Source organism: Galeopterus variegatus, unplaced genomic scaffold (assembly GCF_000696425.1).
Source record: "Galeopterus variegatus unplaced genomic scaffold, G_variegatus-3.0.2 Scaffold714, whole genome shotgun sequence".
NCBI classification, from domain to species: domain Eukaryota; kingdom Metazoa; phylum Chordata; class Mammalia; order Dermoptera; family Cynocephalidae; genus Galeopterus; species Galeopterus variegatus.
In genome coordinates this window covers 462,179-473,054 of record NW_007726825.1, presented here as the reverse complement: position 1 = coordinate 473,054, position 10,876 = coordinate 462,179, and the positions used below count along the sequence as shown (strand labels likewise).

The 10,876-nt window shown below is 63.9% G+C and overlaps 2 protein-coding genes across 2 annotated transcripts in view; both read left to right on the top strand.

The window, feature by feature from the left end:
* Positions 1-2,706: 2,706 nt before the first annotated feature.
* PPP1R16A (protein phosphatase 1, regulatory subunit 16A) lies at positions 2,707-7,830 on the top strand. Its single transcript, XM_008571736.1, has 10 exons — positions 2,707-3,068; positions 4,506-4,576; positions 4,649-4,794; positions 5,774-5,877; positions 5,949-6,073; positions 6,169-6,294; positions 6,385-6,460; positions 6,540-6,669; positions 6,814-6,976; positions 7,205-7,830. Exons 1-10 carry the CDS (start codon positions 2,810-2,812, stop codon positions 7,574-7,576), a joined length of 1,572 nt encoding a protein of 523 aa, XP_008569958.1. The 5' UTR covers positions 2,707-2,809; the 3' UTR covers positions 7,577-7,830.
* Positions 7,831-9,898: 2,068 nt separating this feature from the next.
* GPT (glutamic-pyruvate transaminase (alanine aminotransferase)) overlaps positions 9,899-10,876 on the top strand; it is a 2,786-nt gene continuing 1,808 nt past the window's right edge. The window contains exons 1-4 of the mRNA XM_008571753.1: positions 9,899-10,060; positions 10,195-10,284; positions 10,354-10,462; positions 10,618-10,751. Of these exons, the coding sequence (XP_008569975.1) occupies positions 9,899-10,060; positions 10,195-10,284; positions 10,354-10,462; positions 10,618-10,751 (495 nt within the window). The remainder of the gene's footprint in view (positions 10,061-10,194; positions 10,285-10,353; positions 10,463-10,617; positions 10,752-10,876) is intronic.

Below are 10,876 nucleotides of genomic sequence, written 5' to 3'. Positions count from 1 at the left end.
GGAGGAGGGTCCAAGGCTTGGTGAAGTTCAGCTGGGGCAGCCAAGATTCAGGTAGGCGGGAGGCACCCTCTTCTCCTGGAAGCCTCAGACCTGCTGCCGCTGGCCTTTGGCTGGCCTTATCCCTCTGAGGCTGACCTCTGGGAAGGGAGGCTAGGCAGGCAGCGTCCAGGGGACAAGGAGGGCTGGAAGCCTAGGGCTCAGCCTCAGGGGATCTGGGCACGGAGAGGCCGCCTGCATAGAGGCCTGTCCCGGGATGGGCACTCTCTGTGGTGGGGCCCTGGGACTCTGAGATGGACTCACCTTGGGCACCTCCATTTATCTCAGAACATGCAGTTGGGCCTTCAGGCAGGGCAGGGACCAGCTTGAGGTCACATGGAGACTGCCCTCAGGCAGTCTCCTTGCAGCAAAGAGCAGCTACTGAGGTGGCCCAGGACTCCTGGAAGGGGGCCTGCCAGGATCAGGGGATAAGCACCCTGTGAGCTGTGTGGCAGGGAGGACAGACTTCTCATGCTGCCTGGGGCTTTGGGGGGCCGGGTCTGCAGCCCACCAGCCTCCTGCCCTTTCTTCCTGCTGTAGCCAGAGGGGCTGTGGCCCCGGAGGTTCGGCCTCCCGAGGTGCTGCTCCCTGATGAATTCTTGTGGACGTGCCTCAGAATGAGAAAATCAAGAGACAGCGTGTCCCCACCTGAAAAGCAGTTGCTGCGCGCAGGTTGTTTTTTTCTGTAGGACAGGGCATCAGAATGTCTTTTCTTCTATTAAATGATAGAGGTGGCAGGTGACGTCTCTTAAATCTTCTTCATCTTCTCTCTGGTGGTTGGAGACTGGGGGCCGGGCAGCGGTTGGCACTCTGCTGTGATCTCTTTGGGCAGAGGTGAGGGCAGGGGGCTGCTATCCAGTCAGCTTCCCTGGCAGGCCCAGAGATGCTGACAACAGAGAGGTGAAGGTCCCACCGTGGCAGCCCTGTCAGGGAGGAGGGTGTGCACTGTGGTGGCCAGCAGGGAGGGAGGCTCTGCCACGTCCAGGCGGCGCCTGGAACCCCCTGTCCTCTTGGAGGGGGAGCTGGCAGGACACCTGCAGCACCTGGCCCCTGGCGTGTCTCCAGTGGGGATGCTGTTTCTCTAGAGGACCAGAGCAGGCCTGGGGAGCCGGGGCAGTCCGTGCCTGCTCTGGCGTCAGTGGTCTGACGTGGCCAAACCTGGGAGCAGGCTGCTCAGAGGGAGAGCACTGCCTGGGAAAGCTCTTCACCTGGCAGAGAGTCAGCCAGGCTGAGGGCTGGGGCCACATGACTTGATGGTCCTGCCCCCAGGAAGCCTCTGAGGCCAGGCTCGCAGAGTTAGATCTGTGAAATCAGGGGCCCCTGACTGACCTAACTTGACATGGCCCAGGACAGCACCCTTCCTGAAAGAAGGGGGCATCTGCTGAGACCCCTGTGTGTAGGTCTTGCCAGAGAAAAGTGGGTCAGTACCGAGATGGCCACAAGGCCGGGCTGAGTGGAGAATGGGGCTCCCCGTGGGCATCCTCTGGGCAGAGCATGGCTAGTGCCTTCTGAGGAACAGCGGGTGACCAGACTAGTGACCACACCTGGTGTGCTGAGTAGGACTGAGGTTGTGGTGGGTACTTTAGCAGGGATGTCTCTGTCTGTCCCAATAGACCCCAAGCTAGGAGGGCCACCTGTGCCTGCGTCCACATGACCCGGGCTAGCTGAAGTATTGATGCCTGGGCCAGGCAGCCTGGTGAGGAAGAGACCCAGCCTGGGGACAGTGCCTGGCCTTGGAGGGGTAGCCTCATGGGGAAGGCTTGGCTGGGAGTGGCAATCCTCCTGCCTTTGTTGTTTGAGCTGCACAGCCTTGGGCAGCCCTCTGTGGAAAGGGTGGAGGGAGCCTGAGGTGCCCCTTCCCCTGCCCTTCCTGAATGTGGGGCAGAACACCCCCAGAACTGTTGTCCTGCAGTGCTCGCTGTGGGCAGAGGGTTGGCCTCACACAGCAGGACCCTGAGACCCAGGGAGCCCAGTCTCCCCTGAGACTCAACGTGCCCCGCCCCGGATCCACCTCCACCTGCTTCCTTGTTCCTTGCTCCCCAGGTGTGTACACTGCCAGAAGGAGAGGCTCTCCTGAGAACACAAGCAACGGGCCCACCTGTGCCCTCGGTGCCCTGGCTGCCCGGAGAGCCTCAACCCTGGGCACTGGGCCCTGGGACCCCAGGACTAACCACACTTCTGCCCCTGCAGCCACATCTCTTCATTGGTATTGATGTGCTGACTGTGGAGACAGACAGGGGAGGGGCCTGGGCCATGGCTGCTCCCAGGCCCCACCCAGGCTCCTGAGGCCTGGGAGGTGAGCCGAGAGCTGTCAGGGGCTCACAGGGGCTGCTGTGCATTGGCCCTCCCCTCCCTTCCCTCGGCACAGTGCCAGGAGCTGGAACTTTGTCATCTGGGTAATTAGCTTCAGACCCTGGACTGAGGCTGGCCAGATCTTGAGGTTGCTTCCCACAGGCTGTGCACCCTGACCCCGAGCCGGAGGCAAGGCGCTGCCTGTGTGGAGGCCCTGCTGGCTGGGCAGCTGAGGAGCCTACCTGGAGAGCAGGCTGCGGGCGCCCTCCCACGTTGCCCTCCCTGCCTGGGGCCCATGCCCCTCAGTGTTGCCTGCACCTGGTCACGGCGTGGGGCCTCCTAAACCAGATCTGCCAGGGGCAGAGGGCACTGAGCCTTGGGAAGGGGATGCCCCCGAGGGTGCCAGTCCAGCCCGCTGCCCCTCCCCTCAGCCTGGCTTGGCTCCCAAGCTCCCTGCCCTGGTGCCCGAGCAGCCCCCGCCATGGCCGAGCACCTGGAGCTGCTGGCAGAGATGCCCATGGTGGGCAGGATGAGCACCCAGGAGCGGCTGAAGCATGCCCAGAAGCGACGTGCCCAGCAGGTGAAGATGTGGGCCCAGGCTGAGAAGGAGGCCCAGGTCAAGCAGGGCCATGGGGAGCAGCCACAGAAAAAGGCAGCTGGCCGAGGGCCCCACAAGCAGGTCCTCTTCCCTCCCAGTGTTGCGCTTCTGGAGGCCGCTGCTCGAAATGACCTGGAGGAAGGTGAGTGTGGTGGAGCCCCAGGGCAGCACACAGTGGACAGCCTTTCCCCATCCATCTGGGCAGGGCTTGGGGCTGGTCCTGTCCACAGCTCCTGGGCCCTGGCCCCCAGCCCCTGGATCTAGCCTGCTTCCTTGGCCACAGGGCGGCCCTGGGGCCCCCACATGCAAGCCCTGAGCTGTGGGCAGCTCTGAGGCCAGGCCGTGCCAGGACAGCTGTCCTTTAGGCAGGGGCTGAGCACAGAGGGGTCTTGCTGTGAGGTGGGCTAGTTGTGGGTGCTTTGCACTGGGCTCAGCTAGCCTGGAGGTCGTGATAGCCGTCACTGCCTCTTGCTTGGTACTGGGATGCTCAGGAGAGCCCTGGTCCCTGCATGCTTGGGTCCTGTGTCTCCACCTCCAGAGTAGGATGGTAATGCTCATCTCCGTGGGTTAGAGAGCTGGAAAACAGGGCCAGCCAGGTTAGGGTGAGGCCCGGATCCCACACAGGCAGGCCTCCTCTCCACGCCTACCCCTGAGTCTGCCTTTGACTCCTTGCTCTGTGTCGGAACCTTCCCAGCTGGATAATAGGCTGGAGCTTTTGACAGGCTTCCTGCTGCTCCCCTGTGTCCTGACCTTGCTTCTCTGGCTGCGTGCAGGTTCCATTTCTGGGTCCATGGGGTCTGGCGGAAGAGGCATCTTGGTGGCTCCTGAGGGCCCCTTCCTGCCTGCCTCTAGGGCGGAGGGTGAGGAGTGGGCAATGCCCTCCCAATAGGCTCGGAGGTGGAGGAGGTGCTGCAGGTGTGCAGTGGGCCAAGGGGGAGCTGTAGGAGGGAGGGCGTGTCCTGCTGCATGGCCAGGGACAACCTGGTGGCCTTGGTGAGAGCCTGAGATGGGACCTCTGAAGGGGAATGAGGAGCCTGGGGCTAGTCATCAGGGAAGAGCAGAGGGAGCAGGCCAGGGGGACGGGGGCAGACAGGCCCTGTGCTGCAGGCCAGGGGGACGGGGGCAGACGGGCCCAGTGCTGCTGGTCAGGGGGACGGGGGCAGACGGGCCCAGTGCTGCTGGTCAGGGGGACGGGGGCAGGGTCCCGTTGGTTCTAAAGGCTCTCAGTGTTGGTTCTGAAGGCTCTTGGTGTCTGGGGAGTCATGTGCCTCCCGTACCTGCACTCCAGGCTGCAGCAGCTGCAGGGCGGGAATTCCTCTCTGGGCTGGGGGATGGTGTGGCAGTGCTGGAGGGCTGCTCATACAGGGGAGGACCTGTCCTGGGGGTCTGAGAGGTTGGAGGCAGATGGAAGCCCAGTGCTCCTGAGCCCTCACCCTGGGCTGTGGTGTGCCTCCTGCTATCTGTGTCTGTTTTTGCCTTTCCTGATCCCTGGGCGGCAGCATAGTTGGCCCAGAGGCCTGAACAGGGACAGCACAGGCTGCCACAAGACCCTACCCAACCTCACTCCTCCTTCTTGCAGTCCGCCAGTTCCTTGGGAGTGGGGTCAGTCCTGACCTGGCCAATGAGGATGGCCTGACAGCGCTCCACCAGGTCAGCCACGCTGGGGGCGGGCAGGGCAGGGGTGGGCTGGGGCTGCAGCTGCTGAGGCTGCATGGTTTGCAGTGCTGCATTGACGACTTCCGCGAGATGGTGCAGCAGCTCCTGGAGGCTGGGGCCAATGTCAACGCCTGCGACAGTGAGTGCTGGACGCCTCTGCATGCCGCAGCCACTTGTGGCCATCTGCACCTGGTGGAGCTGCTCATTGCCCGGTAGGGCCTGCGGCCACCTGCACCTGGAGGGGCTGCTCTCTGTAGCTGCCTGGTCTTGGCCTCCTGTGTTCGTTCACCCCTTACCTTTTTTGAGAGCAGCACCCGGGGCCCCAGGGGATGCATATGTGCTCAGGGCCCACCCAACATGCATCCTCCTGCAAGAGGGCAGATTTGGACCTTCCGTTCTGGCCTGAGGGCCTCCCTAGGGTCTGTACAGAGAAAGGCTGTTTCTGTCAGAGATGAGAGTGGAATGGGCAAGGGGAGGACGGGAATGAAGAGGCCAGGTGGGCTTGGGACGAGGGCACACCTGGGCACGTGTGGTGTCTTTACTTTTAATGAGGAGGTAGGTAGAGCAGGGTAGGGGTCCTGAACATCACCTCTGAGTAAGAGGAGGCTGAAGCTTCAGCAGGATCCAGGAGACTCCCTCCCTCCTGGCCCCTGGAACTCCATGCCCCTCCAGTAGGACAGAGGGTCAGGGCTCAGACCATCCTTGGAGTGCTCCAGGCAAAGTCAGGTGGGTGTGCAGGTGGATAGCAGTGCCAGTGGGGGTGTGCAGCTGGCAGGCCTGCTGGGGCAGTGGTGGGAGGTCCACAAGCAGGTCCCCTGGAACACCTGGGGCTCCCTGGCCCTGCTCCTCCACTGCACATGGGCACCCTCATCTGTGTTCTGGGCTCTATGCAGCTCTGTGGTGCTCTCCAGCCAGTGGCCTGCTTCCCTCCCCCCACCTTCTGCTCCCTGGGGTCCCCAGAGTCCCTGCACCACCCCCCAGCAGGTGGGCCTACCGTGCACGTTGATGGGGACAGACAGGTGCGAGGAACTCGGAGCCCAGACAGGTCGGCTGCAGGGTGGTGTCTGGGGCTGGGCCTCCTCCTCTTCATCTGCCCTGCACTTCCTGAGGAGCAGCCCGAGGCTGAGGGCCTCGCTCAGGAGCCAGGTATATGAAGCCTGTGGCCAGCGGCCCTGTCTGTCCTCCCTGCAGTGGCGCCAATCTCCTGGCAGTCAACACCGATGGGAACATGCCCTATGACCTTTGTGAGGATGAGCAGACCCTGGACTGCCTTGAAACTGCCATGGCCGACCGCGGTGAGTGTGCGGCGCCTGCCTGAGTGGGTTGGGGTATGGCATGTGCTCTCCCTGAGCCTGCTGCCCGGCAGGCATCACCCAGGACTGCATCGAAGAGGCCCGGGCTGTGCCAGAGCTGTGCATGCTGGACGATATCCGGAGTCTGCTGCAGGCTGGGGCCGACCTTGATGTCCCTGGGGACCATGGGGCCACGCTGGTAAGGACTGGCCACGGGGCAGGGTGCGATGGGGCTGGGGACTGCTGCTAGAGGGCCGTGGGGCTGGAGTTGAGGGCTGGGTGGCTTGCCTGCAGCTGCATATTGCCGCGGCCAATGGGTTCAGCGAGGCGGCTGCTGTGCTGCTGGAGCATCGAGCCAGCTTGAGCGCCAAGGACTGCGACGGCTGGGAGCCGCTGCATGCAGCAGCCTACTGGGGCCAGGTGAGTGCAGGGTGGAGCATGGGGGCGAGGGTGGAGACTGGGGGCGGGCTCCGGGGCCCAGCCTTCAGCAGTCCCAGTGGCCACCTGCAGGTGCACCTGGTGGAGCTGCTTGTGGCACATGGGGCCGACTTGAATGGAAAGTCCCTGATGGACGAGACGCCACTTGGTGAGCTACAGGGGGTTGCCTTCACCTGGTGGAGGGGACAGGCAGGAGGGCGTCCCTGACCCCTGCGCCTTCTCCTCAGATGTGTGTGGGGACGAGGAGGTGCGGGCCAAGCTGCTGGAGCTGAAGCACAAGCATGACGCACTCCTCCGCGCCCAGGGCCGCCAGCGCTCCCTGCTGCGCCGCCGCACCTCCAGCGCGGGCAGCCGCGGGTGAGCGACGCCCCGTTCTGCTGGCACAGGCCCTGCTGCCCGTCCATCCCCCTTCCCCCCATCAATGTCAGTGGCATGTCGAACTCTGGGGCAGAGTCTTTGGGGTGGGGGGCATCTTTCTCTGACCCTCCCCCTCTCTCCCAGGAAGGTGGTGAGGCGGGCGAGCCTGACCCAGCGCACCAACCTGTACCGCAAGGAGCATGCCCGTGAGGCCATCGTGTGGCAACAGCCATCCACCAGCCCGGAGCCGCCTGAGGACGATGAAGACAGACAGACGGATGCTGAGCTCCAGCCGTTGCCTGCAGAGGTGAGCACCCCGCCCCTGCTCTGCCCCAGCACTGGGTGGGCCTGGCCCTCGCCCTCCGCACTGGCTCCCTTGTGTAGGCAGTAGGGCCCAAGATCCTGTGTCCCTAGACTGGGCTAGTGCCCCGCCCCGTCATGGCTGTCCCTCCACGACCACACTGCTGGGAGTCCGAGGCCAGGGAGGAAAGAGGGGTGCTTCCTGACTGCCTCTGGGGCTGTGCTCTACCCACAGGAGGACAACCCCAAGGTAGCCAGGCCGCACAATGGCCGTGTAGGGGGCCCCCCAGGGCGGCACCTGTACTCCAAGCGGCTAGACCGGAGCATCTCCTACCAGCTGAGCCCGCTGGAGAGTACTGCCCCCCATGCCCTTGTCAGGGACAAGGCCCACCACACCCTGGCGGAGCTCAAGCGTCAGCGAGCGGCCTCCAAGCTGCAGCGACCTCCATCCGAGGGGCCTGAGACCCCTGAGTCTGGCCTGCCTGCTGACACTGAGACCCCTCAGCCCGACTGTGCCTTCAGGATGGGTGGGGACCCACCTCTGCTCAAGCTCACAGCCCCCTCAGATGAGGCTCCTGAGAAGAGGCCCTGCTGCCTGCTCATGTGAGGGCTGCCAGCTCAAGATGGCAGGGGTCCCATCCCCAAGCCACTCAGAGGTTGCCTTGTGACCCCGTCCCTGGAGTCCTCCCCAGTGCCCTGGTGCTGCAGGTGGGCAACCACCGTGGAGCTTTCCTGGCTCCCACTACCCAGGACACTGGCTGCCTCTCAGGGATGGACCTGTGGGAGAAGCCGTACTTGGGGGTCTCCAGCTGCAGACTTTTTATCCAGTGATTCTTGATAAAGGGCTGTTTTTGCCACCAAGCCTTGTTGTGTCTCAGCTGGGCCACCGTCCCCACAGTGGGAGCAAGTTGTGCTGCTGGGCCCAGGTGCCGCCCATCCCCGCGAGCACCCAGGCCTGTAGGTGCACGCCACGGCTCGCATATGGCAGCTCTGGCCCTGGGCCTGCGTGGGAGTGAGGCCCAGGCCACACCCTCACTCAAAATGTTCCAGCTTCCTGGAGGCTCCTCTGTAACTCTTTCCTTTCCTGAGGGGAGCAGGGTGCTTTGGAAGGGGAGGCCATGCTGGAGGGGCAGGGTCCCTTGCCTGGAAAGGGAGGTGGTGGTCTCCACAAGACTCTTGGGCCAGAGCCAGAGAGGCAAAACAGGTACAAGGCTGGCCTCAGAAACTTCCATGGGTGAGCAGTGGGTCCCCAGTTCCTGGCATGAAGCCCTGGTCCTGGGGCCTGGCTGCCAGCTTCCTCCTGGGCTAGCAGAGGGGACAAGCAGTGGCCACTCAGGCTCTGAGCTGGCTGGTATAGTGTGCCAGGGCAAGGGGGCCCTTAGGGGCTTTGGGCAGGAGGGCTGAGGGCACTGCCAGTTCACCTCTCCACAGCGGGCAGCATTTTGTGGCGAGTGCTGGGTGGCATGGGTTTGGGTCACCCTCCCTTCTTCACTGGGCACTGACCTGGTCTGTCTGGTATCCCTAGGGACTGCCTTTTCCCTAGCATCTGTGCTTGGAGGGGTGTCCTTAGCAGGGTTGGGGGAGTGCCAGGGGCTGGCTGCTGGTTAAATTTAGTGTGTGGAGTGGTGCAGCTGCCAGAGATCCACCCGCCACTATGACTGCCACTGGTGCCTGGCTGCCAGGGGGAGGGCAGGGGTGGGCCCTGCCTGGGGCTGGGGCCATATTAACCTGCCCTTGGTCCTGGTGTGCTGAGAGGCAGATGTAGCAGAGCAGAACCCTGCGAGGGGAGAGACACGTGGGCCAGCCACTCAAGGTTCCTGACAGCTTCTCTCCCAGCAGTGGGAACAGAAGAGCTAGGGCGACCCGTGGGCCAGACCACCTGCCCACAGCCCACTCGGAGGGCCAGCTCCCTGACCCCCCAGTTCAGGTTTACCTGCCTGCCTGGCTGCCCTGGAGCAGGCCCACCCTGGACATGGCCTTACAGCTCCCTGTAGGGCCTGCAGAGGTGGGGCTCTGAGGGCCTATCATAGCTCACTTCTTGCCCTCCCCGCCAATCAGGAGCAAGAGGGAAGGGGAACTTAGGTCACCCCTGGCCTGGATGTGGCCCCAAGGGCAACCCCAAGCTAGTGCGTGGTGAAAGGGCACAGCAGCCCAGAACAGCTGAGGAGTGATGTGTCTGGGGCCCAGCCTACCCCCCCCAACACCCCAACTCCTTGCCGTGCTGATCAGGGACCAAGGTCCAACCAGGGTGCTCTCGCAGCCTCCAGGCCATGGCTGCCAGCCCAGGAGGGCCCGGATGGAACCCAGAGTCTGAATTCCTCACTCCCCTCCCCCAATGCCCCCCCAGGATTCCTGAGGCCTGGCTCAGTTACCTTGGAGACTGGTCTGCTGGCCCAAGCCAAGATGGGGTTGCCGAGAGGGCTAGATCTCAGCAGAGGCCTGCTGGGGTAAATCTCCAGCAGCTCCGGGCTCCACTCTCACCTTGGGGATCACCATGTTCACCCCTGCCCAGCTCTGCCAATCCCTCAGGGCTGCTGGCCCGTGCGCTCAACCCTCCTCCCCTACCCCACACTCAGTCCCTCAGAGCTGCTTGAACCATCCATTTGTCCCTACCCCCATGTGGGTCTCTGGCTCCCCTGTCATGGGGACACTGAGCGGGCACTGGGCCTCACCCCAAGCCCCACCCACCACCTCACTCACTCCCTCTGGCTCCCCAGGGCGGGGCTCAGCCGTCCCAGTGCCTTCAGCCCTTTCTGTCCCTGTCAGTTGGGGACAGCAGACTGCAGTGAAGACAGTGTTTTCTTACCCTGAGCCTCCATACCTGGCCTCCCCCTGCCCTGACCCACTGAGCCTGGATCCAGCTGCCCCCATCTCCACTTCTGTGTCCTGTGCCTCCTGAACTGCCTTCCTGCCTGGTGTGAGCAGAGTCATGGCCTTGAGGGCAGGTGACCAGAGCCAGGCTGCAAGGCATGGGCTGAAGGAGAAGGTGCTGACGCTGGACACCATGAACCCGTGCGTGCGGAGGGTGGAGTATGCGGTGCGAGGCCCCATAGTGCTACGTGCCTTGGAGCTGGAGCAGGAGCTGCGCCAGGTACGGCCCTGGACCCCTGCTACCCTCCAGGATGCATCTGGGCAGCTGAGTTGGCCCCAGCCCCAGTGGCATCTGGAATAAGGGCTGTGGGAAGGACAGGGCCCAGTCTTACCGTCTGCTTCCTTCCCTCACAGGGTGTGAAGAAGCCCTTCACTGAGGTCATCCATGCCAACATTGGGGATGCACAAGCCATGGGGCAGAGGCCTATCACCTTCCTACGCCAGGTGAGGCTCCTGCACTGCCCCCCAATCCTCAAGCCCATAGGCCCTGGCCTCAGCACTGGGTCTTTCCAGGTCCTGGCCCTCTGTGTAGACCCGGATCTCCTGAGCAGCCCCGACTTCCCCGAAGATGCCAAGAGAAGGGCGGAGCGCATCTTGCAGGCCTGCAAGGGCCACAGCCTGGGTAAGTGCCGGTGCCAGACCCTGCCCAAGCCCCAGGAAGGAGCAGAGAGGGGTGGACCCGCCTGCCGGAGGAGGCCGATCCCTTCGGAAGGGCTGCAGCGTGGCTCAGCCACCCTCACCTGCCCCCTCCCCGATCTGCTCCACCCCCGGGCCCAGGGGCCTACAGCGTCAGCTCTGGCATCCAACTGATCCGCGACGATGTGGCGCGGTACATCGAGAGGCGTGACGGAGGCATCCCCGCGGACCCCAGCAACATCTTCCTGTCCACAGGGGCCAGCGACGCCATCGTGGTAGGCCGGGCCGCGGCAGGAAGACACAATGGCCGTTGTGCATGGCCCGGCGGTGCCCGCACGGGGCGGGGGACGGGTGTAGCCGCCGCCCCGCCGACCCCGCCCTCCCCGCCCCGCCCGCAGAC

What these genes read in the sequence shown, in the direction of transcription:
- PPP1R16A (XM_008571736.1), top strand. Translation starts at nt 2,810, where the DNA reads ATGGCCGAGCACCTGGAGCTGCTGGCAGAGATGCCCATGGTGGGCAGG. An exon ending in GCCTGACAGCGCTCCACCAG is followed by an intron (nt 4,577 to 4,648) that starts GTCAGCCACGCT and finishes CATGGTTTGCAG; the next exon opens with TGCTGCATTGACGACTTCCG. An exon ending in GGGACCATGGGGCCACGCTG is followed by an intron (nt 6,074 to 6,168) that starts GTAAGGACTGGC and finishes GCTTGCCTGCAG; the next exon opens with CTGCATATTGCCGCGGCCAA.